Source organism: Carassius carassius, chromosome 24, assembly GCF_963082965.1.
Source record: "Carassius carassius chromosome 24, fCarCar2.1, whole genome shotgun sequence".
Lineage (NCBI taxonomy): Eukaryota > Metazoa > Chordata > Actinopteri > Cypriniformes > Cyprinidae > Carassius > Carassius carassius.
Window position 1 is genome coordinate 22,195,754 of NC_081778.1, and position 27,520 is coordinate 22,223,273.

The following is a 27,520-nucleotide window of genomic DNA, read 5'->3' on the forward strand; positions in this document are numbered from 1 at the left end:
ATGTAGATGGGTCGGTTATGAATATATATAGGCCTCCTCTCAAGCTGACTGGGTAGATCATTTGAAGATGCTCCTCCCGAACATTGCTTATAAAAAATCATGTCTTAAAATACCAAAGATTTTGAGGGTATTCCTGAAGAAACATCATGTTCCAGCAGCACAGATCTCAGCACTTGGCAAATGCGCAAAAAAATTATTTTACTAGCAATGATGGCTCATTAAGTTCTGCCAATGTTTTCAACACAAGCACTTCAACAGATTCAGTGTAACTGCCACAGGAAGTGTACCAACGAATTAGTAGTTGCAGAAACATCTACAGCAATTTGTTATGGTGTTAAAATAAAGTGCATGATGCAAGAATCTCTGCTTTATAAATCTGGAGGCATAATTTAGATTTTATTAAAGAGAGTGGTGAAAGGGGCTTGATAATTATGGTCTGATAAAGCATATGTATATATAAAGCATATGTATATATATATATATATATATATTATGCATTTTATTTAAGAGTTCTTTTGCTTACAGTACTGTTCGGTATTATAATCATGTCAAGAAATCACATTTAAAACAGAATTGTCATATTCTAAATCACATTCTGGTCTGTGTTGCTTGGGACGTCACAGTTTGCACGCTTGCACAGCCATGGCATTCTCAGGCCAGCTGTACGAATCCACTGCAAACTCTTCGTAGTCTGTGCTGAATATGAGCGAATGAACCAAAGCCTCTTTATCGTGCGGCTCCGGATGCAGCGTTGCCATTTTGTTTTTGTAGGCGTACTCCACAATCTGTCATGATGCACATAAAATGATTACGTAAAAAGAAAACACAAGCACAAAGAATCTGTAAATAGCGACATGCATGAATCATGTTTGTAACTTGAGAGTCATGCTCACCTTCACAGCCAGCTTGATGGAAACTTCCTGGATGATGTTGAGAGGAGGATACAGACGCCCCTCTGCAAGATCCTTCTCAGTCACCAGTTCCGCTATAGTCTGTAAACATAGGTAAGACTGATGATTTTTACATGAGGATGAGTAAATGATAAAATAACCTTAATTTCTGGTTTGGTCAGCAGAAATAAAATACAGAGATGAAATAAGAAATGTAGCCCTGGCAAGTACCTGCAATTAACTAATAAAAATGACAAAAGCACACAAGATTATTAAAACTTAAACTAAAATGAAAACATACAAAAGTGATGAATTCTATAATAGTATTTAAAGAACACTAAACAACACTAAGTGATGCAGAATTAGAACAACAGGTCAACTGGTTAAATAGCTGCCAGAAGCTCTTGCAGCATTAATTAATCTAAAACCAAAACACAGATGTGGTGCTTCATTGTGATAATTTCAAGATAATTCATTTTTGTAAATACTAACAGTCTCCAAACCTCTTGGCTCTACAACAGCGACACTGACCAATAACAACAAGGCATAATACATCACAATAAGCTTTTGTTAGACCTAATTAATAATAGACAACAAAATTCTCCAGCCACCATCAGCTGTAGTCAGTCATTATTCTTGTTGCTCATTATCTTATTGCTTTATTTACATCAATCCCCATCTCTCGCTCTATTTCTCTCAGTTAGTTTGCTTTATGTACCACTTTGCCATTTCACATTCACATTCCATTCCTGAGACTCGATAATCCTGAACCATAACTTATTGAAATACACAAAAGGGTAGTAGGACCAGCAGGGATTGAGAAATTAAGCATTCCCTCCTGCTGCCCAATGCTGTTTGAAGTTCAGACATCCACACTGCAGCTACACTGGAGCAGGAGAAGTAATCCAATTCAAGCTCAGAGTACATCACACCACTCTGAGTGGTCCTAAAGAGATAATTCTCCTTCATTGGCACATGCTGATATGACATGTGGGGCTGAATGGCCTTGACTGAACTTTTAGGTTGCAATGGGCATCAGTTCTGTTTCCAGCAGAACAGGACAGTGGTTCATTGAGATTCAAAGCAGCTCTCTTTTTTACCCCGTCTGATGCAACCATCCACAGTACCTGACTACAACACTGTCTGGCTGATATCAGGTGAAGAACGAAAGACAGCTAGACAGATAAGTTCAGCAAAATACGAGATGACATTGCACACAGTGATAAGTAGGGTGACCACCCGTCCCGCGTAGCGTGTGCGCGGACAGCATTTGAAGCCCAATTCATGTGTCCCACAAATTGAGACTGTGTCACGCATAATTAATGCTTGCTCAAAAAAAGTTGGTCGCTCTATATCCTCGATCCCCAGGCAGCCAAACGAACATTACTTGACAGTTCAGCACACTACTGTTGCCACACCCACCCCTCAGTTGAACTGCTGACTAGGTTGTTGTAAACTTTTTCGTTGTTGTCATGACAGCGCACGCACGTGCATACCAGACACACTGGGAAGGAACCTTTAAGATGCACGCTTTCCAATTCGAAAAATGGAGAAAATGAGGCACCGCCATCACCAATTAAAAAAGAGAAGGTGTGTCCTGTTTCAAACTTTTTTTTTATGTGCCTGCCTTTACTAACATGCGAGTTCACAATCCTTCCTCCCCGTGAACCTCTGGAGTTGTGAGTTTAGACTTTTTTTTAACTGTTCCTGTGGTGTTGAGCAACTACAATTAATTTTAATCCTATAATTTTATATTATAATTTATTTAAAGTGAATAAATTGTAATGAAAAATAAATACAATTAAATAGCTAAAGTAAATCATAAGTGGAAGTGCATCTGTCAATTCTGTCATGAGCATACATCAGCAGTTACACGTTTAGGGGAATATGGCATTATTAATATACCATGTAAGGTGGTATGTGCTAGAAATGGGTAAACCACTATCAGTGAGTCTGCCCATGGGGTGGGTGCACCGCCGCACAAGGCAGTGTCCCACATTGTCCCTCAGAAACATACCCCTTGTCCCCCCTTGGGCTTATTAGCAGGTGGTCACCCTAGTGATAAGATGGAAGATGTTTGCATATTGTAATGAGATTTCATGGGTTATTTCAAGCATGTAAATTTAGAGTAGTTCAATCAGCGGATCCATCTAAGAGCAGATATATATTAGGGATCCGCTGATAGACGGATCAAACACTCCCGTGTGTATCTGTATAAGCACTCGATGTAGTGAACCACAGACATATCTGTTGAGTGTGTGAACACAATGGTCAATCAGAGGATTCACTCAACAGCACTCAAAATGCTAGCAGGAAATGATGGTATCATCACATTTTTTATTTTTTTTAACCCTAACCCAAGTCGGTACTTTTGACAACCTTGTTTCTTATTATTAAATAACTGTCCAAGCAATTTAACTGAACATGTAACTGACCACATGAGAAGCACATTTCCAGGTTTGTAGGATCACAAACACACACCTCCACTGTAAATTTATCTTCAGTTGAACGCATAAGTTTTGAGGAACTATGCAGACTTATTTTTACAGATGTCCCCATGAGAAACTATTATCGTCTGAATGGGGCTTTAGAGACTGACAGAAAAAAGCAAGAGAGATTCGATCACCTCAGCCGTAACAAGGAATATATCCTCAGGGATATGTCTCATAGCACAAGCGGTGACCCCCAGCCCCACTCCAGGAAACACATAAGCGTTGTTGCCCTGGCCAGGGTAAAACTTCTGCCCATCGGGAAGGGTTACCGGATCAAAGGGACTTCCGCTTGCAAATATCCCCCGTCCCTGTAATATAAAACACAGAGTAGAAAATGAACCCAACTGTTTCACTCTCTCACACAAATGTACATATGTGACTCCTCAAAAGCACCTCAGTGAGTGTGTAGCACTGCTCAGCAGTGCACTCTGCCTTGCTGGTGGGGTTGCTTAGAGCGAAGATTATAGGTCTCTCATTGAAGGAAGCCATAGCCTTGATTATCTCCTCTGTGAAAGCACCAGTGATAGCTGCCACCCCTGAAGAGAAGAGAGGAAATTGATTACAATAGTGCTGGGAAAACAGCAGTGTAAATTTATTTATATACAGTTTATACCAATTATAGCAGTAGGTTTCAGCTCCTTTACTACATCCTCAAGCTTTTTCATTTGAGCATGCTCATGTGCAAACCTCTCTTTCTCATGGGTGAGGTGATCCCGGCCCTGAATGGGAGACAGAGAGATGACAACAGAGAAAATGACAGATGATGAAAGTGTATCGGAAACATACTATAGCACACCTCGCCGCAATTATACAGAACACAGATTATGAAGGCACAAAGAGACCAGTGGGTCGAGAATAATAGGAAATGACACACAAAAGTGAGGTTAGGACTGACAAAAGCTCCAGAATCGAAAGATTCTTGAGAAGGACTAGCACATGGCATTTGGTTTGATATTTTATCTAAAGCGATTAAATGCATGCACTTTTCATTAAAAATAAAAGTACAATCAAAACCAATAAAAAAAGTATAATACCCAAATACTATTGGTTATTTCATGCTTTACAACATCTAAGTAAAATTTTGAAGACATAGCACCAGGCTGCAGGGGGGCAGGAAGGAGTAAGACGTGAAAACTGCTAAGATCACAGAGCGCCTCCATCACCATCTTGCCCTAAAGCAAGATTCTTGTTCCAAGAAGTTCTAGGGAAGTGGAAAGCAACTGGTGTAACAGAGATCGTCTTGATGATGTGTCACTATCAAAACCTCTCTGATCTCTTTGTCGTTAATAATGTAACATGGGCAAAATGATCTGTTCAACTGAACTGCTAATGAAGACCTACAGTAATATTCATGGACAATCAATTAACAAGATTGAGTAAGAAGAGTATAAACTCCAATACAAACCACATGGTTTGTTTGAATGTCAACAGTAAATGTAAAAAACCTTTAATGATAACCTCACCTTAACGATAAGTCCTTTAGAGTCCACCATCCAGATTTTCTTTAAACACTGCTCACGAGGAAGCCCCTCTTTCTCCATTGCCATAATGATGAGCTCCGCTATGCCCATTGCAGCCTGAAAACATAAAAATCCTGTTACAAATCTACATTTTACATAGACTTGAACACATCTAAAGAGATGTGTGAACTCTGTGCACTTCGCAATATTTCAATAAAAATCTCACAGCTTGACTCAAATAATGAATCTTTAATGAATTCATTCCATAGACACGAATCATTTAAGACATTTTTAAAGTCTTATTGACAGAAAAGACGAACTGTGGCATATTTTTGTCCTTGCACTGCTGTTGCTCACTTAATATGGATTAACAATCATCAAAACACTGAAAAATTGGCATTTAAAACTGTTATTTGTGGATCTGTGCAGCCAACACACTCACCTCCCCTGCACCCTGAAATACAATGGTATGGTTGTGCATTTTGCTCTTGGTAATGCGAAGGGCAGCCAGCAGTCCCGCCACAGCCACAGCAGCAGTACCTATGGGACAGGAAACACAAATATATTTCACTTAGGAATTATCTTATCTCTGAGGTAAACAACAGGGCCGTTCATAAAAAGATGAGCTGAGCTTTGAGACTCAACTCTGGAAGCTTAGTAATTGTAGACATAAAGATGGAATCAATATGGAGATGGATTTCCAGAGGAATTGTCAAAGGAGTGGAATAAGCAGATGTTTATATATTCTGTCAAAGAAGAAATCCGCTCTAAAGATTGCTAGAGATCTGCTGATTTGGGGGTGAGTCAATTAAATGTACAGCAGTGTGGCTGTCTTCAAACACTTCAGACTATTATCATTATAAATCATTATAGATATCCGTGACAGCAGTTGGAGAATTGTAAACCTTATTTTTGAATTGCCCATATATTTACAATGTAAATTATATACAACTGTCACAGCCTAGACCAGTGGTTTTCAACCAGGAGATGACATCCGTACATGCCGATTGACTGTTGCACAACTGAATTTCAATGACGGCTATAATGTGATCACCTAAAAAACTCTTAAAACTACATTCCATGATACAAAAACAGTATTATTTATAAAATTATAGTGGATTTGGGGGTGAGTATTGTGACCTTGTGAAAAAATGGAGAACCATTGCCTTAAATGCATCAAAAATGTGAATATGTATGAAATATGAAACAAGCGATATGAGCACAAGAAACTCCTAAATCAGTAGCTCCCATATAGAATAAATTGAAAAACCCACTCAACAGACTCGGCTCCACTCCAGTGGACAAATGGTTAACTCTGTGAACTGTGAGATTAACTCAACATTTCAAATAGTGCGATTGTGTTCAAGTTGTTGATTGGAATGTGCCTGCAATGATTGTTTAAAAAAGTGTAAAGACTGAGAAGGGAGGATGGTAGAAAAAGAAAATAGAAAAAAAAAAATCACTCAAGATAACCACTCATTGCTACTGAACCATAAATATAACAGGGATATTAAGCAACAGTAGGAAGGAAAATCAGAGTGAGAGATATGGTCTGAAAGAATAACTTCCAATCATTGATTTCTGGACTACACTATATACTGAGAAGCAGCTTAAGCTTAACATTATGACTCTTTTTATTAACCTAGACCAGACTGAATGTGTTCTGTGTGCTTTAATACATTTTGTACAAGAGAAAAACCTAAAAAGCAGTGTGCTACTAAAACCTCTCTTTGTGCCCATACCTTGGATGTCATCATTGAACGTGAGGTACTTGTTGCGGTATTTGCTCAACAGACGGAAAGCATTGATGTTGGCAAAATCCTCAAACTGGATAAGGCAGTTCACCCCATATCTGTACATAACAGAAAAATCAGTGTATATCTCTTTAGAATGCAGAAACACACACAAAAAAACAAAAGACAAGCTCAAAGCCATTTGTTTTAAGTACAAAGAATCTTTACAAAATGGTCCAAATCCTCACAGTACCATTTCATGTTAAGTGACTAGTTAAATGCACTCTGTTTCAGCCTGCAGAGGGGGCCATCCAACTGCTCCTTAAGCCTTTCACAGATGGGGTGGTTGTGGGCGTTCAATCCTGAAGGTTTTTTCCTTCTCAGTGTGGGCCTAAGACTGTTATCATTACTTTAGTTGTTTCCACAGCCAAACACAACTCTTAACGGTCAGAAAAGCAAATAACAACCCTTGTGTGATCAGTCAGCAAATTATGTGGTAACACCATGGCCTCTAATTCTCCCATTGGTAAATAAAAACCTACCAAAATGATATTCAAAATCAATAGCCAATGATCTGCACGCCCACAATCCTCTCTCTCTTGAGGACAGATCTTCATGAGAAAAACTGTAGAAACTGCAGCGCCAATTCAGTGGTTTCTCTGGTTATTTATCCAGTCAGCAGAACAATTGAAAGAACAGTACAGAGCAACCAAATGATTTCCCAGTGGAATATAGAGAGCAGATTCAGGTCCATCATATTTTGATGCAATTTTCGAGGTCCCAGACACCTAGACATGTGAAACAGGATGGGTAAACAACACAGTGTGGCTCCATAGAGAGCTGACCTGTCACTTAACCCAATGCAAGAGGAACAGAGATCTGCATTGCTGTCAAGAGCTGTCGTGTATACATATCATTCAAACACACAAGGGTGAAAATCGCTGACTGTATTCACAATGACAGTTGTCTGAAGGATCCAGTCGTTTTTTCTTTTATTTTTTTATTTCTATTAAGAAAATCAGAGAAAATACAAAATGAAAAACAACAACAACAACAACATCAACATGTATGCATCAATACATAATGTGTAAAGCTGTTATTCAGTAATAATCTCCCCCTCTAATAATTAGTCTTCTAAACTCATCGAGCCTAAATCAGTCCGATTTGTGAATGAATCACTCAGGGGTGAATTTCTAACAACTATGTTGCACATCTGTCATTCAATCCATTATGTTGTATAAAAAAAATAGATTATGACTAGAACTATTTTTTATAATTAATTTGTGCAGAAATTACATAAATTGTTTGCTGTAGATAATGAAAATGTAATCTACTGACTACTGACTACTTCTTTCCTCAGCTTTTTTTTTTAAATGCCACTTTCATTCTGTTGACAAACTTAAAGACACAGAATAAAAATCTGTGTATATATTAAATAAGAGATACAGATTGTACCGCTTGTTAGCTTGCTTATTTTGGTCAAGAACATGATCAAGTCCATGTGATGCTAGAACTATGTTTCTAAACACAGGTCGAGAGCTTCAACCACAAAACTTTGCAATGCTGTTTGAAAATGTTCGTTGAAAACACAGAATTATTCAATTATGTTGCTAACCATAACCATAACCATAATTGGCTAGTGATGCTTTGGGAAACTTACCACTGAGCAGTTCTGTAAATTGGATCAATTTACTTAAGTTTTAAGAATGATTTGTACACAAATCAGACATCAATACTTCTCTCATGAACTCATAATGCAGAGCTTTGGTGGTTGTTGAGATTTAGTGAACAGATCCCACAAAAGCTATTGTATAACTTCAGAAGACTAAAAGGAATTCATATACAATAAATAATTTTATTATACTTAAATGGTGCTTCTATGACATTTAAACATTCCAAGAGTAGCCATTATATTATTCAAAAAAAAAATCCTTTTGGCTAGTCCTTTAAGTAATATAAATTGGTTTTGCGTATTCAGACTTGCTACAAAAAACTGAAAAATGCAATAAAAGTGTTCATCGTCTCCAGAGAATTTCCAGCACCAAAGAACTCAAGGTAAACAAGTTTAGTTGAGTTCAGAATCTCATCTAAAGTTTTAGGAAACTCTGTCCTGAGACCCGGGCTCAGATTGGTCCTTCTAATCAAACTACAGTCTAAACTCTGACATATCTGCAGCGGGAGACAGGAAAGCAGTCAAGAGAGACCGACAGAGTTATTGCTAATGGATTTGGAAGAGAACTTGAAAAATATAAATAGGACGTAGAGAAAGTGAGTCATAATCACAGCATGCTCTCTGATCTGTTGAAGTGCATCATCTGGAAGATGAATGATGAAATCGTAACCTCCTGATCTAGCACAACAATGATTGTAAAATATGTCAATATTAGCATAAGAACAAGAAAAACTGCTGTCAACTAAATACTGTTTAATATTTGAGGTGATACAGAGTTAACTATGGCTCTCAGGGGTTTATTTTGAATAAATGTAATAGACAGAGAGAGACAGAAAAAGACAGAAACTACTAGCCTACAAAACAAAGCACCCATTCGGTGCACTGTGGTCTCATTCTCACCAAAGCTTGTTGTTTTTTTTCTGGCGCCATGTTCAATGAGATCCATAATGCACCTCCGCTTCTGTTGTAAAACTCAAACAAAGAGCTGGCTGGGGATCAGCGTCACTGGTCCTCTCCACCAAAATTCAGGCCAGACAATGACAGACACTCCCAAGCACATTGAGAGCTGCTGGAACTCTGTCTCTTCTTATTTGCCTTTACCTCCAGACAGGACAAAAAATGTTGCTCAGTCCTCTAGGACAGCTGTGCCATGCTTTTCAGACCAGGCTGCACAAATGGCTACTTGCTTTGATTCTGTAAGAGTTATCTAGATCAACAGATCAGCATCTGAGAATGAATAAACTTCCTAGGTTGGAATAACAACTAAACACCTGTACATTTATTATTTTCTAAATTCTACCATGCACCACATTTCACAATTTCCAAATCTATTTGTCAGGCATTTTGAAGCTGAAGATTATAGCCAGCAAATTCTATACAAACCATAAGACACTTCAGTCTCTGTCTAAATGGTTTTAGTAAGTAAACCAGGCTTCATCATTCCTAAAGAGGAATGCAGTAAATGCACTCAGATCCCATAAGAGACTGCTAAACTCATCTCTACGCCATCACTAACAAAACACAACAAGGCCCTTTGTCTCCTTGTTTAATTCAGCAATCATTTATTAGTTGTTTCCTTCAAATATAAACTATTTGACCCAAACAAAAGTGTAGATTGAGTCTATTTCCATACATCACTGAGATTTGATGCTAACCGTCAAAATTTCATTGTGGCACTTCAGCATTCGTACACTTGTAACAGGAACAGAGCTGTTGGGAACTAAGCATTTCTCATAAAGTGGTGCACAACAAAGAAAATAGAAAAGGGAGGCAAAAAACACAGCCACTAGGGTGTAGATTTAGCCTAATCCTGCCGGGCCATTACTGACCACACACACACGCAGGATATTTGCTGAGATTGGATCTAAGAATTCTGGAGTAGCTGAAAAGCTCTTAAAGATTATCTTTTACCCGCATGACTACCATGCAGCCTACAGGCCTTTCAAATTAAAGGTCATGGTGAGAATTCTGTCCAAACACAGCTGTTCAACCAGAGACTTCAATACACACACACATACACATAATATTTTTTTAGGATTCCAGAAAGGTTTGCCCAGATTATCAGGTTTAAAGTCAAACTGATATATCCACAAACGTTTTGAGATTCATAAGATCGTATATTATCCAGAATTTTAGACAGGAATCTTTTATAATATCACAAATGTTTTTACTGTCACTTATAATCGATTTAATGCAACTTGCTGAAAAAAGATTTAAAAAAAAAAATCTTACTGCCCCAACTTTTGAATGGTAGTACAGTATATTATATTATTCTATTCTATAGCCCTTTTTCCAACCATAAACTAAACACAAATTTATATATATATATATATATATAAAATTATTTTTATATAATATATAGTTTATGTAAATTAAACACAAAAAAATAATACTGGAAACAAAATGGATACTGATAAAGTAAACTTTTTTTCTGCAACATAAAAACAGTTTTGGATCAGAATATAACTGAAAGATCATTAAAAAAAATAAGAAAACTTACAAAGATTACTGTATCCATGATACCTTAGATCAAAACACTCTTGAAATGCAAGCCATTCTATTTCAAAATGTCAGAAAGACCTCATATAGGGTAATTATTCCCATCAAGGTTATGTAGGACAGGCCATTGACTCATGGTGAGCATTCACTGCTTCTCTGCAGGATCCCATGGGGCCCATGGGGCTTCACAGGCTGCTCTTTCTGTTAAACACACAATTTATCAATTCCCATCTGCAGACAAAAATCAAGCGACATTTCCCTCTACTCCTTGTCCTAACATGGCTTGTAACGTTGCCCTGAGATGGCCCGTGTTACCATAGAGATGAAACACTGCCACCACTGCAGCTCTGTGAAAGTGACGAGCTCTAATGAAATCATTTGACATGGGAATTGTACCGGTACACACAGTGAGGCTACAGGAGACCAAAACTTTTCAGTCTGTTCTGGGAGAAGACCGAAAACAAAATCAACCCCCAACAAATTACTTCAGCAAACAAAGCCTGAGAAGCAAAAAAAAAAGAGAAAGAAAATATATTCTTGAATTAACTAAATCATAAAAGAAGCATAACAAAAAAAAAATCCCAGCATTTCCCGCATAAAATGCTGCTTTTCTTCTGGGTGTGTGTTTCTTTATATGGTGTTGTACACTCTATAACCAAAATAAAGACCTCATTGAGTGTCTGTGCATACCATTAGCTCCAGTTCTCCTTGCTAAAGACATTGTGGGACAGAAAAGTGGCCTGACGGGGATTGGTGTCATTATTCTTCATCATTTGTGTCCGGACTTACAAAAAGGTTTGATGGGAAACAGAGCACCTGTGGGCTGACTTACAAATTTACAGTATGAGAGCCTGAACCTCAACAATGAAAGCTAAAGAATTTACCATATGCATTTCATGGTTCTGCTTTGTCTTCTTTTCACATTTTGTTTCAAACAGCCAAAGCTATTTTGCACAAATGCTATTTATTGCTACTCTTAATTTGCAGTGAAATATGGCCTTTTGCCTTTCAATGACCCTAAGAAGAACAGCTGGAGAGCAATCCCCCAATAAACTGCTGGGTGCGGTTTCTTTTAAAACTTAAATTGTAGTACTGAAAGAAGTTTAGAAATTTTCACGTACCTCACAGAGCAGAAAATGGTTCTCTCCATGTGATAACTATTTCTGATTCCTTAGTGTGAATAACTGTTGAGGTTTTGATGCTCACAATAGCACGGTCATGGTTTGGTTCCCAATTAAAAAGGTCTAAAAAGGCCTTGTTCCTTCAATGCAATCAAAGCTTTTTTAGATAAACGCATAAATGTATTTTAACCTTCATTCAGAAAGCAAATGTTACTTTTCAGGATTTTTCCTGAAGCACTGAGCCTCTTAAATGTAAAATTATAAAGGAGTTTATTAAAAATCACCAGGACTATAATCATTCGTTCAGTCAGCAACCTAGAATAATTTGTTTTCCACCAACTCTGCACTTTTAGGGAAAAGTGATGCTGCTGTCTGTAGTTTCATTTCCACCCCATTATTATAGAATCATGGAAATATTCAGCCAGCTGGAGGGAAATCAGACACTGGGGTTTTTGAGTTCTGCTTTAAATACAGCCATGTGTTGCACTAAAGAGAAGTGATGTGTGTCTATGTTTTTATGACAACCACTGTCACACCAGACCACACCAGAACTTAAAGCAACTACGAGAACTTTGACCAAGACCCTGGTTCTTAAATGTTAATGTTGTTTACAAGTGCAGAACTTCCCACTATGTTCTTAGGTGGTTGCCATGCTGTTGCAAGTCGGTTGCTGTTGCTAGTTGATATTCTGGTCCCTATCCCATTTGTGTCCCTACTTCAATGCAAGTGATTTTTTTAATTCCCCAAAAGTATAATGACTTCGAAAAGTAACAGCACTAATCTCCTAAACAACCCACATGATTTAAATTATCATTCATGTCTGTAGCAAAATTTGTGTGAATACACATCGGAAGTATGAGTTAAAGTAATGGCAATGTATGCTTTAACAAATTCCACTTAAAAAAGACCTAAAACCACTCAAAGTTTATTTCTCCATGCAAACAACGCTTAACTCCATCATTCATTGAACATACTACAGCAAATATTAATCTTGCATCATTCAAAAATAATTAAAAGATGAGCTGTCAAAGAATAAAACTGCATAAAACAAACAACGACATTGACTCAAATAACCCAAACTGACATCTGTTAAGACTATCGAAGACAAATGGCACAATATCTTGAACCATTAGCATCAGTGAGCTGAATGAGCCATCAGGCAGTAGGGCTGGTTATGGGATGAATTACATCACCGAATGGCTCAGTATTGAGCAGGATATATGGGGAGAGAACTGATGAGGCGTGCAGTCAGCGATCCGGTTTGGGTCCCTGCCACTGAGGTCGTTTCTCAGAGCCCACAAACCTAGAGGCACGTGCTTCACCCCACATTCCTGCAACGCAATGGCTCAGCTATGCTCTCCAGGCATTTCCATCAGCGGCCTGTGGAAGGAAGCGTGTGCTGTGTGGGAGGAGTACACTGGGTTTACTATACCTGTCTGTGATGGCCTTCATAAATTCCTCCAGAAGCTCATCATAGGCCTGTCCACGTATTCTTTTATGCCTCAGACCAATGTACAGAGGGTCCTTTAGGAGTTCCTAAAAGAAAAGAATAAAAAGAGAGAAGATATAGGTTTTCATTTAGATAATCCCAGGCATCAAGTAGAACAATAGCATGACATTGCAATTCATCATTTTACTCTAACCAGTGGAAAATTTTTTTTTAAACTAAAGTACAATACTAACAAAACTCAAAAAGTGAATGTTTATTATGTGCACAGCTCCTCTTTAATAAGATTACATTTGGTAATCTGGTTACCCCACAGCTGAACCGCCCACAGTGCCTGTAAGCATATGTTAAAAAGGAAACAAAGACTGAGAACAAGAGAAAGAGAAATGCACGAGAACATAAAAAGAGACAGAAAGAGGCCAACATACAAAGGAAAAGAACTACACTGCATTTTCAATTAGGAAGTCTAGCAGCTGTCGCTCTAGTACAGATCTGCAGACTTCACACTGAGAGTCACAAACACTATGCGAAAAACAGAAGGAAAGTAGAGAGAGAATGCGAGCGTCCTATAAAAGTTCTATGCGCCCCATCACTGACAGCGTGCCAGTCAACCAGAGAAGAAAATGGATTAACAGAGCACCTGCATTACTCTCAACAATTTTTGAACTTTTTTTCACATGTTTTGATCATGGTGAATGAGAAAGTACTTTCATCAGAACTCATTCCAACACAGCACACAAAATTTCAGGCATAATCTTTTCTGATTAAAGCGTCTTTTATCTGATAGGACTGAAAGAGGAAAATTAGAAAAGGTTGTGTGGGATTGGAAAAGCAACAAGTGCTATGAAGTTGTGTTCTGTTATGTGTATATATATATATATATATATATATATATATATATCTACAGATAATTTATACACATAGTTTCTCATTTAGCAAGAGTTTCTTCTGTGTAACAAAAGAAGATGTTTTGAATAATGTTGATAAAAGTTTTGGTCACCATTGACTTTCAATGTTTGAATAAAAACACTGAGACATTTCTAAAAGAAAGTAAATACATAAATAATAATAATAATGCATGCTGGCTGAAAAAATATGCAGAAAGAGTGAAATTGACAAAAGGGATATTTTTCTTCCAGCACTACATTGTACTTTTACATAGCAAGTGAGCTCATAAAGGTGCCCTTAACAGATGACTGTCTGGTTTCAGACGGTAAGTAAATTCATCAGTGTGGGAGAAGAAAACAGAAAGTGCAGGCTGTGAAATGAGAAGGTAGCTGCAGGCAGATTTATTGTGTTCATAATGCACTTTTAAGTGCACACTCAGTAAGAGGAGGGGAAATATATATAAGAGGGTCTGGTTTGTTGTGACTTTGTTTTTTAATCTAAAAAAGTAAACTTCAACTAAAAAAGGAGCGTCTTTGAACCTCACAGGAAACTAAACAAACATCGAACTGCCACACCTCCTCAGAAGTGGATTGTGACATGTTGTGCCAGTCATCCCATCTGTGGGGCGGAGACAAAACAAGCCCCTCCCACACTGCATTTATAGGATAATCACAGACTGCACCAGTACAAAACCTAAAAGAGTTGAAATTATTGGTCGTGGCGGTGATTTGCCAAGCAGGATGTCTTGTGATGTTTATTAAACAAGTCATGACCCTATTGTTAATTTAAACCATGCACTACTGTTTAAAAGTTTTTTTCTTGTTGTTTCAAATTAATTATTACTTTTATTTAGCAAGGATGTATTAAATTGATCAGACGTGACAGTAAAGACTGTTATAATTCAATTTTAAACATCATAAATGTTACTCTTTTGAATGGCTTACTCAGAGGTTGTTTTTTTTATGTTTTTTTGTTTTTTGAGCAGATTAATATATTATAATGATTTCTGAAAGATCATTTGACATTGGAGTAATGGCTGCTGAAAATTCAGCTTTCTGGCTTTCAAACAGTCCCAACCTTAAGGTTAACCTTAAAGTCTGATGAAAAGGTAGTTCTGAGTCCAACAAGGATCCTCACAAATCTTTTTTCCATATTAAATTTCCTATCCATTATCTATTCATCTTCTCACCATTTGATGAAACCAGAAGCGACATGATAAAAAGCACTGTAATAAATGTAACGTCTGAAAATGTAATACATCAGATTACAAACTAGGATTATTTCTAAAATAACAGATAAACCTTGACAGAAATCCCACTCTATGTGAAACAGATCCAGATAATGCAAGCGAAATCAGGACAAAATCTGATCCTAGACCTGCATAACTACTCAGAAGTGCTTTTGTAAAAATGAGTCACTAAGTGATGAGTGGAAGCCTTTCTCTCTCAGGGATTAATACTGGGTTTTAGTGAACTGCACTTTGTGTGTGTGAACTGTACGTGGATGTAGTCTTTCAGGTGAGACTAAGGTGCAGGAACAGTCAGGGTCTGTTAGCCACAGTCAGAGAATAATGAGAAAATTAGTGTGTGTGTGTGTGTGTGTGTGTGTGTGTGTGTGAGAGAGAGAGAGAGAGGAGAGAGAATGAGAGAGATAAGTCTCTTTGCCTAGGCCACCCACAACCACAACAGGCAGCACATTGTTTGTATGTGAATGTATGCGTGTGGATGAGGTCACATGAGGTGATAGCGGTAAGTGTTCCTGCTGTCAGTCAATATAAGATAAATATAAGATACGTCATCAGAGATCATATTCCCCTTTTACACCACAGACACATAACTGATGTGGTGACAGTTATCATAACCTGTTGTCTGGAGGTCTGCAGTGTATACAGAATCTCAAAGATCTCGATGCAGTCGAACACTGTTTAGACAAGGCACAATACTCCAGAAACACTAACAGGAGGTATTTACATAAGTTCACAGACAGTGTTTAAATGGGTTTGATCAAGCTATTAGTGTCTGTTTTGTCTGTTTTTGTTTGTACAATCTGGTTCTACACTGCAGCTACTAAATCACTGAACTTTGAAAAAACATGTATACTATAGCTAGATAGATAGATAGATACATACAAACATATATATATATATATATATATATATATATATATATACACACATATATATATATACACACACACACACACACACACACACACAAGTCAAATATTTGTATTAATAATAATGTATATAATAATAATACATTAATAACATAATGTCCTTAAACAATTTATAATATACCATATACAACAGTGTGTGTGTGTGTGTGTGTGTGTATATATATATTTGTGTATATATATATGTTTGGAGTCTCTGGGAGGGGTGCTGGAAAGTGCTCCGACTGGGGACTCCGTCGTTTTACTGGGGGACTTCAACGCCCACGTGGGCAACGACAGTGACACCTGGAGGGGCGTGATTGGGAGGAACGGCCCCCCTGATCTGAACCCGAGCGGTGTTCAGTTATTGGACTTCTGTGCTAGTTACAGCTTGTCCATAACGAACACCATGTTCAAGCATAAGGGTGTCCATCAGTACACGTGGCACCAGGACACCCTAGGCCGTAGGTCGATGATCGACTTTGTGGTCGTTTCATCCGACCTCCGGCCGTATGTCTTGGACACTCGGGTGAAGAGAGGGGCGGAGCTGTCAACCGATCACCACCTGGTGGTGAGTTGGATCCGATGGCGGGGGAGGAAGCTGGACAGACTCGGCAGACCCAAACGTACTGTGAGGGTCTGCTGGGAACGTTTGGCCGAGTCTCCTGTCAGAGAGATCTTCAACTCCCACCTCCGGCAGAGCTTCGACCGGATCCCGAGGGAGGCTGGAGATATTGAGTCCGAGTGGACCATGTTCTCCACCTCCATTGTCGAAGCGGCCGCTCGGAGCTGTGGCCGTAAGGTTTCCGGTGCCTGTCGAGGCGGCAATCCCCGAACCCGGTGGTGGACACCGGAAGTAAGGGATGCCGTCAAGCTGAAGAAGGAGTCCTATCGGGCCTGGTTGGCTTGTGGGACTCCAGAGGCAGCTGACAGGTACCGGCAGGCCAAGCGGACTACAGCCCGGGTGGTTGTGGAGGCAAAAACTCGGGCCTGGGAGGAGTTCGGTGAGGCCATGGAGAAGGACTATCGGTCAGCCTCGAAGAGATTCTGGCAAACCGTCCGGCGCCTCAGGAGAGGGAAGCAGTGCCCTACCAACGCTGTTTACAGTAGAGGTGGGGAGCTGTTGACCTCAACTGGGGATGTCGTTGGACAGTGGAAGGAATACTTCGAGGATCTCCTCAATCCCGCTGTCACGTCTTCCATTGAGGAAGCAGAGGCTGAGGGCTCAGATGTGGACTCGTCCATAACCCAAGCTGAAGTCACCGAGGTAGTCAAGAAACTCCTCGGTGGCAAGGCACCGGGGGTGGATGAGATCCGCCCTGAGTACCTCAAGTCTCTGGATGTTGTGGGGCTGTCTTGGCTGACACGCCTCTGCAGCATCGCGTGGCAGTCGGGGACGGTGCCTCTGGGATGGCAGACCGGGGTGGTGGTCCCTCTTTTTAAGAAGGGGGACCGGAGGGTGTGTTCCAACTACAGGGGGATCACACTTCTCAGCCTCCCTGGGAAAGTCTATGCCAGGGTACTGGAGAGGAGAATCCGGCCGATAGTAGAACCTCGGATTCAGGAGGAACAGTGTGGTTTTCGTCCAGGCCGTGGAACACTGGACCAGCTCTATACCCTCTACAGGGTGCTGGAGGGTTCATGGGAGTATGCCCAACTTGTCCACATGTGCTTTGTGGATTTGGAGAAGGCATTCGACTGTGTCCCTCGCGGCGGCCTGTGGAGGGTTCTCCGGGAGTATGGGGTCCGGGGCCCTTTGCTAAGGGCTATCCGGTCCCTGTACGAACGGAGCAGGAGCTTGGTTCGTATTGCCAGCTGTAAGTCAGACTTGTTCCCGGTGCGTGTTGGACTCCGGCAGGGCTGCCCTTTGTCGCCGGTTCTGTTCATGATTTTTATGGACAGAATTTCTAGGCGCAGCCAGGGGCCGGAGGGGGTCAGGTTTGGTGACAACACGATTTCGTCTCTGCTCTTTGCGGATGATGTTGTCGTGTTGGCCTCATCAGGCCAGGACCTTCAGCATGCACTGGGACGGTTTGCAGCCGAGTGTGAAGCGGCTGGGATGAGAATCAGCACCTCCAAATCCGAGGCCATGGTCCTCAGTCGGAAAAGGGTGGCTTGCCCACTTCAGGTTGGTGGAGAGTTCCTGCCTCAAGTGGAGGAGTTTAAGTATCTTGGGGTCTTGTTCACGAGTGAGGGAAGGATGGAACGGGAGATTGACAGACGGATCGGTGCAGCTTCTGCAGTAATGCGGTCGATGTACCGGTCTGTCGTGGTGAAGAAAGAGCTGAGCCGCAAGGCGAAGCTCTCGATTTACCGGTCAATCTACGTTCCTACTCTCACCTATGGTCATGAGCTTTGGGTCATGACCGAAAGGACAAGATCCCGGATACAGGCGGCCGAAATGTGCTTTCTCCGCAGGGTGGCTGGGCGATCCCTTAGAGATAGGGTGAGAAGCTCAGTCACCCGGGAGGAGCTCAGAGTAGAGCCGCTGCTCCTCCACATCGAGAGGGGTCAGCTGAGGTGGCTCGGGCATCTGTTCCGGATGCCTCCTGGACGCCTTCCCGGGAAGGTGTTCCGGGCACATCCCACTGGGAGGAGACCCCGGGGGAGACCTAGGACACGCTGGAGAGACTATGTCTCCCGGCTGGCCTGGGAACGCCTCGGTGTCCCCCCAGAAGAGCTGGAGGAAGTGTCTAGGGAGAGGGAAGTCTGGGGTTTTCTGCTTAGACTGCTGCCCCCGCGACCCGGCCCCGGATAAGCGGTAGAAGATGGATGGATGGATGGATGGATATATATATATATAAACACACACATGCATGTACACACACACACACACACACACACACACACAAACAAACAATTATATAAACTATATTTTTCTCAAAAACCTCATGTATCAAATATAATAATAATAATAATAATAATAATGTTGATGTTCTAAATAAACAATTGTACTTATATTGCTATATTTAAAACTTGTATACAATATATTTTCTACTGTTAAAATTTAAAAGATTTAATATCTAGAACTATATTTTTAGTAGTATCTATTTTAGTATATACAACTCTATTAAAATAATTACATAAAATCTTAAAATTGCATGTGCAAATAGTCTCTGACAGGAAAACCAGTTTGCTGAAATGATCAGTTAGCACATTTAAGCTCTTCACGAAAAGCCTGCACAAAGCCCTTCCATGTTGTTTACTCATCTTGAACTTTCTCTAGCACCCAGACCACAGGCAGCGTTCTTTACGGATTAGAGTTTAACCAGAGCGTACCGGGCCTGGATCAGACACCTTTAAATGATGTATGCTGATCATAGAGTAGATCAGATTCCTCATTGTCTGTATTGATGTTAGTGACTGTGTTTGGAGAGTCAAAACTGATCCAGGTGCAGTCATTCAGTTCCCTCTGAGGGGCTCAAAGAGACGAGACAGCCTGACGTCTTGCTCCTTTAGAAATAACAGTAGACTTAATCTTTTAATAACACTCATTTTATCATCAGACTACACAGTCCTATAAAACGCAAACACAGCTGTGGGGGAATAAGCATGAAAAAAAAATCATTTGACACTGAAGACCGATGTTATAGCTGCTGAAAATTCATCTTTGACATTAAAGGAATATTTTTTCATGTATTAAAATAAAACTGTAAATTGTAATATTTAAACATTTTACAGTCAGAGTGTTTTAATCAAATAGATGCAGCATGCTGCATTCTTTTCATTACTTTGGTTGTAGAATAATTCTGGTTAAATTAACCCAGTAAACTGAAAGCTCTAATTAAAATGTTAAACAAGTGAAGGTCAATAGTATGTGATTTATTACTGATTTTAAGAACCACAACTCTGTAAGAAATCATATTTCACAGTAAGTGATTTAATTTTCAGCAGTAAGAAAAAAAGAGTTGTAAAGGTTTTTTTTTTTTTTTTTGTAGAAAATCACAAGTATATATGATATAAGAACACTAAGGCCTGTAGATAGGGAGTACGTGCTATTTAAGAATATAGTTACATTTTCAGAATTTTTTTTTTTCTAAAGCTGTCTGTGGGTTAAAACACCCCCAGGAGGCATGCTAAAATTACTTTGTCCTGAACATGAAATCCTTTGTTTTCCATTACTAGTTGGTTTAATACAAATATTTGGACTTTATATTTAAACATTACTTCAAGTTAGCACCAAGCGGCTAGTTAGCATTATCTAACAATATTTTTCAAATAAGCTTAAAAATTTTGTAATTCATAATTAGCGATTCAACTCTTTTTATTTTAAGCTAAAACTGCCTGTACTCTGATTTAGCTGTAAATGTATAAAGCAAATTGCTTTGTCAAACTGGAGGCAATTTACCCCACCCATTGGGCCATTTTTCTCCTTCTCTCCATCCATGTGAGATTTGGCATCTACAATGACATGGATAAGCCACTGCTCTGGCACAGATGGAAGTGCCAGGTGTCCACTGGCACAAAGACTTGGTAGATGAGGCAGTGGTTTTCTATTTCTGAGGCGCCACACCCTTGGCCTTGTTAAGAATGACAGACTTCATGCTCAGTAAATTTACTTCTGAACTCACGGGGCTATTCATAGCCTATAGCTACTGCAGCAGTCACCTCTGTCCTTCTGCTACAACATTGCAATGTTGAGACTAAGAATAGTTAAGTCCCTCTTTGATTATGTCAGAGTAAGCGAGATGGCAGGCGTGTGTCAGCAGTCACGGTCTGGTTGGCTGTGGTGCCACAGGTCTGCGTACCTCATTGTCTGTCCCTACGTCCAACATAACAGGCAGGCACTGCTGAGGTGGCATTCCACCACAGGCAGTGTAGAGGGCCAGTTTACCCACAGGGATGCCCATGCCATAGCAGCCCAGATCCCCCAGTCCCAGAATCCTCTCTCCATCTGTCACCACTACAGCCTAGAAAAAAACAACCAAAAATACAATTCACAAACAGACTACATTAATGACCAATTCATATGTATTTTTTTCCCTCTGAACCAGCTTTAATAAAATAATGGGCCATTTATTCCTTTAAAAGGCATATACACATACACAAACTTACATTAGTGGTCAAAAGTTTGGCAAAATTAACATGTAAATTTTTTTTGAAAGAAGTCTTTTATGCTCAAAGACTGCATTTTTTTATTATTAAAATTACAAGAAATACATAAATAAAAACTTTTAACAAGACACATTAAAGTGACTATTGAATGGCAGCGTGTATAATATTTTGGACATTATATACTAAAGTAACTACAATAAAGTAGCCTGCATTTTTTAAACCCCTCTACAAAGCTTGCTGACCTAATTTATCAGCACACTTTATGATCAAATTACTTGATTATAATTTCATTTTTTTTATTTAGGATATTTATATCTGTGATTGGCTAGGTTGGCTTGTAAGACTGCCCTCCAGCAAAAACAGATTTTCTGCTTTTATAATCACATTTTCACATATTCACAATAAACTACAAATTCAAAATAACAGCATTAGCTATGTAATTGAATCCCATTACCGGACGCAACTTTTTTACTGCTTCATTTCATACCACCCCGTACATCATTACCTTAATAACTTTTCAATGCTTAACGAGCAGATTAATATTACTTTTTAGCATATTATATGAATGTGACATAATATGACTTTCTACTTTTTAATATGACTTTTTTCATACCACCCCGTACATCATTACCTTAATAACTTTTAAATGTTTAACTAGCAGATTAATATGAATTTTTGGCATTGTTTTCATGGTGCAAGTCATATAAATTTGGAATCAGTGTCTTTGGAATTGGTGAAACCCTGGAGAGAGTTCATTTGGGTGACAGTGAGAGTTCTGGTACATTGTGTAATAGTGCAGGGTGGTGTAATTGGGAGTGGGCAAAACTCACACGAATGTCCTTCTCTGGCCAGCTCTGAAGTAGTGTGGAGATGTGGGAGCGGTCATGAATTGTAATAAAAAGGCCCCTAGAAGACAGAAAAACAGAGTAAGTGACAAAACATGGTCAACTTAATTGATTCTGCTTTGTGTCCGTAGGCTTATTCACAGATTTATTCATTTATTTATTTATTTTTTATTATTGATTGATTTTGGTAAAATACAGTTTCTCCTGTTACCCCCTTTCTGTAACTGAAATAAAGCTGAAATATAAATAAAATATAAATATGAGGTGGAAATCAAATTTAAAACAATAAATGTTTCTTTAGCAACTAACTGAAATAAAATAATTTAAGTTGAAGTAATTACTAAAACTGAAATGAAAATAAATTTAACCTAAGTAGCAATATAAAAAAATAATACAAATACAAAAAAATTACTAAAATTTAAAATGAATTTTTTTAAATAAAAGGCACATTAAAATATTAATAAACAGTATAATAGTATATAAATAATATTACATTTCTGAAACACTGGTCTGTTTCATGAGCTCAGTGGAAATGCTTTGAGCTCCGTCTAAATCTTTATCTGCTTCTGTTATTGTTTTACTAAAAAGTTGATTATATATTATCTGATATGATTTGAATGCTTTGCTTTACTTCTCTACTCTAAATTATTTTCTGATCCAAATTTGTTTTTGAGATAGCCTGGCCTCTTTAAAGACAACAGCCCTGAATAAAAATAAAATAATAAAAGTAGAAAACACATAACACAGATAACCCTAACCCTAACCCAATCATCAAGAACACAGGAAATTATTCTTTTGAGCCAACAAAACTTTATAATCAGTATCATCAGTCTTGCAGTGAACAAGAATTAATTGATTCTAATCGACTTCAGTCTATCTGCCCATTCTATAATCCCCAAGTGTGCTAATAAGGAGAGGATTTTTTAATAAAAATTATTAATAATAATTCCTCACATTTATGTAGCGCTTTTCTAGGCACTCAAAGCGCTTTACATAGTCAGGGAGGTATCTCCTCATCCACCACCAGTGTGCAGCATCCACCTGGATGATGCGACGGTAGCCATATTGCGCCAGAACGCCCACCACACACCAGCTTACTGGTGGAGAGGAGACAGAGTGATGAAGCCAATCAGCAGACATGGGGATTGTTAGGAGGCCATGATGGTCAGAGACCAATGGGCGAATTTAGCCAGGATGCCGAGGTCACACCTCTACTCTTTCCGAAAGACATCCTGGGATTTTTAATGATCACAGAGAGTCAGGACCTCAGTTTAACGTCTCATCCGAAGGACGGTGCTTGTTGACAGTATAGTGTCTCCATCACTACACTGGGGCGCTAGGACACACACAGACCACAGGGTGAGCACCCCCTGCTGGCCTCACCAGCACCTCTTCCAGCAGCAACCTAGTTTTCCCAGAAGGTCTCCCATCCAGGTACTGACCCGGCTGAGCCATGCTTAGCTTCAGTGGGCAACCAGTCTTGGGCTCCAGGGTGATATGGCTGCCAGCTCCCAGTGCCGGTGGTTATCCCATTATAACCACCCATAACCTTCTGAAAATAAACAAAATTTACGGCTTTATACCTGTGCTACTGGAGAACGGTTTGTCAAAAAAGCTTCTCAAATGCAGTTCCCATTACCACTTGTGACTTAATTAAGACTGTAAACATGTAAAAAGAAAGAAAGAACAAACCAGTTTCACAAGTCTATGTTGGATGAACACAGCTACACTCGTCTACCAATCACACCAGTGCTTAGTGTAAAAGCCTTATTAAGTCTGGAACATTATGTTTGTTGAAGGAGGCAGGAAATTAAAACAACTTTGATCATATTTAAGTAAAGGTTACACTTGACCAATCCATGTCTAGAAAACACATAACTGCTGGCACTCAGATTTTCTGATCCATATTTAATGCAAGATTTACTCGGATGTGTCACGTGTTTGAACTGTTTTATGTGTGGTCTATGAATGGTGTTTGATCTGGGTGTGTAGTGTGTCTATGTTGCTGATGCTGAGGTGTGAACTGATGCAAATCACTGGATTAATAAATATGCAAATAACAATCTTGGCTTGACTTGCTCAGTTTTGTTTTACATAGACTTCAGTGTCAGAAGATGCAGTAGATAAAAACAAATGCACTTCACATTGGCATTTCACATGTTCTTGGATTTGGAAAGACTCTCTCTGTTGCTCAAGCTCCCAAAACTGACCACTTTTTTTGTCTTAAGTTTTTCTTTTCTGGTCTCATGAGATCCACTGACCATAGCTGGATGAACAGGATTCCTGTGACATCTTTCATCTTGAACTCATAGGTATCTTGAGGACATACACCTACTGTAGATGTTTCTTCCTTCCACCCATGGATTCATGGAAATCATCCAATCTCTCAGTCAACCTGAGTTCACAGAATCCATAAAAACAAATCATTCTTACATCTGGGAGAATCTTGAAATTAGGCTTCACTAGGCGAACTTGATCAGAATCCAAGAATCCTGGTTAAAGAAGAAATAAATGGAGGCCATCTTTTGACAGGAAGAACCCAGGCAATGACAGGAAATCTTAAGATCAGTATATAATAAATCATATGACTCCAGGAATAACGTTTAGACATCCTTATAGACATCTACAAAATTCCAGTGCAGCTGAAAAAGCACATAAGAGCTCTTGCTCAGCAACTGACCCACGGTCAAATGAAAAGTACACGCCTGGGAGCAGGGATCATGCTCCAAACACAAACATAATTCAGAATGCATGCTCCTCTGACCCAGAGTTCTTTACAAGCCATTTATTACTGTAGTATTTTCCTTGTCAGCTATTGTGGAAATATTATAATATTACTCACAAATTCAGGGACACCATCCATTACACATAGCAAATTCTGGAAACCTCTTTTATTACAATACTAATCTCTATTAAGGACTTGGTGTTACATGAGAAATTAGTCCCATTATTACCAATAACTAGTATACTAAGTTGCCTTTCTCTTAGATAAGCTCACTATGATGTCCCATAGTTCTGTGAATGTGGTTCGACTCTTGGTTGTAAGTATTAAAAAGGCATCTAAAAGAGTGTTTTAAAGCAATTTAATTCATAAATGTCTATTTTTCCCCCTTTTTTCCCAATATATGATTCCAATTCTACCGGGAAATAAGCATAGTAGTCATTAAAATTTTACTTTGTTATGTCTAGTTATATCAAATTTGTTTGACATTATTGCAAATGATGTTATGATGCCTTGGAAACCCGTTTCCCTCTCAAATACACTAAAAACTAAAAAGTCCCTGGTTTTCATTGCTCAATGATGTTCTCCTCCACAGTGAATCATCATATGCATAATGAGGGGAAAACCACAACAGATCTTTTAAACCATTCTGAATCATATACAGACAGCCTGCAAAACCTCCCCCACATTATGTCTGACATCAACTAGGTACCCACTGATAGTCGGGTCAAACTTGTGTTTTTAAAGCAGTGAGCACTGTATCGAATCACAGACATTTCTGTTGAGCGCATGAACAGACTTTCCACATCCACTCAGTACTGTCAAACCACTGTTGTGTTCATCACAAGCTAACTGAGCTCTGCTAATAAATAGTTTCAACAAGTTTTTGCTCACAAGTGAAAAAAAGGTGAAATCATTTAGCATATAAATGTGAGCAATTTGCATTTATACTCTGTCTGAAATGTATCCATAAATACAAAAGAGCCTGTGTACTTTTCCAGACAGTCAAAACGCACATAGTTCAGAATTTATTTTATAGATTCAAAATCACTGTAAAATCATCTGTAGATTGTATTGTGATATTGCGATACTGTTTAACTACAGTATATCTCTGTGCACATCAAGCAAATATACTCTTTTTTTTCATCACCGTTGTAAAGAAATATCTTCAAAATTATTTTCTCATGTAAATCACACACTATTAAATGAGAAACCTTCAAATCTGGTATATACTATATGCTTTGACTTCAATCCTGAAATGAACCCACTGTTAAGTTTACTAACGTTATCAACTGTTCATGCATCGGAGTAATCAGTATAACTTCATGTAACAAACTTACAGGCATACTGTGACATTTCTGCATCATGGGATCTGGAAGCAGTCTAATCAAATTCATTTATTCACACATGAATTTTAAATCGCCAAATTATTCCCATGTACCCCCAAAACCCCGAAATTGCAATCATCCTCATAAACAGTTCAGCTCTCTCTTAGATTTCCTACAGGATATAAAAAAATGTAAATAATTTAAATATATATATATATATAAATTAAAAACAGACAGGCAACAAAGTAGTGCTGTCAAAAGACCCAGTACTTCGGTACCAAGTCAGTACTAAATAAATGAAAATTTTACGTTACCAGGTTTTTTACAGTACCCGGTCAACCCAGTTCTTGATGCACTATCCGAAGGGTGCGTAGAAGCGCTCTCTTCATAAAAGCACTGAGAGATGGCGACATCAAAAGGAGGAAACACACCAAACTAACAAAACACTTTGCAGAAAGACACCCAGATCAAATGAAAGAGTTCAAGCTGGTAAGTTTCATTGTGTTTCCCATTCATTGATTTATTTGTGGCGGCCTGCCACAATATCAAAACTGACCACCACAAATAGATTTTTCTAAAGGCTTTGACTTTGTGAATAGACATGAGCACTGCACGTGTCAAAGTCGAAACCTAGTGCGGGTGTCTTTATATCACTGTATTTCTGAAGAAAACTGGCTGTCTTTAGAAAATTATGGATGTCACTTTTATTTCATCTTGCTGTAATTCCTGAGCAGTGTTTGTGAAGGTTGGCTCAGCGCTTATTTAATTACAGCCATTACTGGAGAAACCTCTCTCACCCGCTATACAAGCGCCTTCTGTTGGCAGAGAATGAATTTGCATATATGCCAATACAAATAAAGTGCAAGGCATTTTGTAACAAAAGTGTTTTTGTGTTTTGCTTTGGTACCTAAACTGGTACTGAGAACTTTGACTTTTCACTGGTATTGGTACTGAATACTGAAATTTTGGTACCGTGACAACACTACAACACAGACATAGGAAGTAGATGGGGACCTGGAAGACCGTGGTGGAGCAAGAGTGACTGAGAACAAAGGCGAAGCCAGAGGAGTGGAATCCCATGGCGGGGGCAGGTTGACGATTGACCAAGGTGGAGTCAGAGGGACAAGCAAGCCCGGTTGAGCAAGTGGGAAAATGGGCCATGGTGGAGACAAGGGAGCCAAGGCAGAGCCAATGGGTCAGAGGGATGTCATAGAGTC

The 27,520-nt window shown here is 39.1% G+C and overlaps 1 protein-coding gene across 1 annotated transcript in view; it reads right to left on the reverse strand.

Annotated features, from left to right (window-relative positions):
• Window positions 1–482: 482 nt before the first annotated feature.
• The window catches only part of me1 (malic enzyme 1, NADP(+)-dependent, cytosolic), a 90,372-nt gene continuing 63,334 nt past the window's right edge, over window positions 483–27,520 (reverse strand). The window contains exons 4-14 of the mRNA XM_059508094.1: window positions 22,239–22,314; window positions 21,102–21,263; window positions 13,300–13,403; window positions 6,585–6,694; window positions 5,285–5,382; window positions 4,846–4,959; window positions 3,996–4,101; window positions 3,776–3,918; window positions 3,517–3,690; window positions 894–992; window positions 483–785 (exon numbers count right to left, since the gene is read on the reverse strand). Coding sequence (XP_059364077.1) covers window positions 618–785; window positions 894–992; window positions 3,517–3,690; window positions 3,776–3,918; window positions 3,996–4,101; window positions 4,846–4,959; window positions 5,285–5,382; window positions 6,585–6,694; window positions 13,300–13,403; window positions 21,102–21,263; window positions 22,239–22,314 — 1,354 coding nt within the window. The 3' untranslated portion in view covers window positions 483–617. The remainder of the gene's footprint in view (window positions 786–893; window positions 993–3,516; window positions 3,691–3,775; window positions 3,919–3,995; window positions 4,102–4,845; window positions 4,960–5,284; window positions 5,383–6,584; window positions 6,695–13,299; window positions 13,404–21,101; window positions 21,264–22,238; window positions 22,315–27,520) is intronic.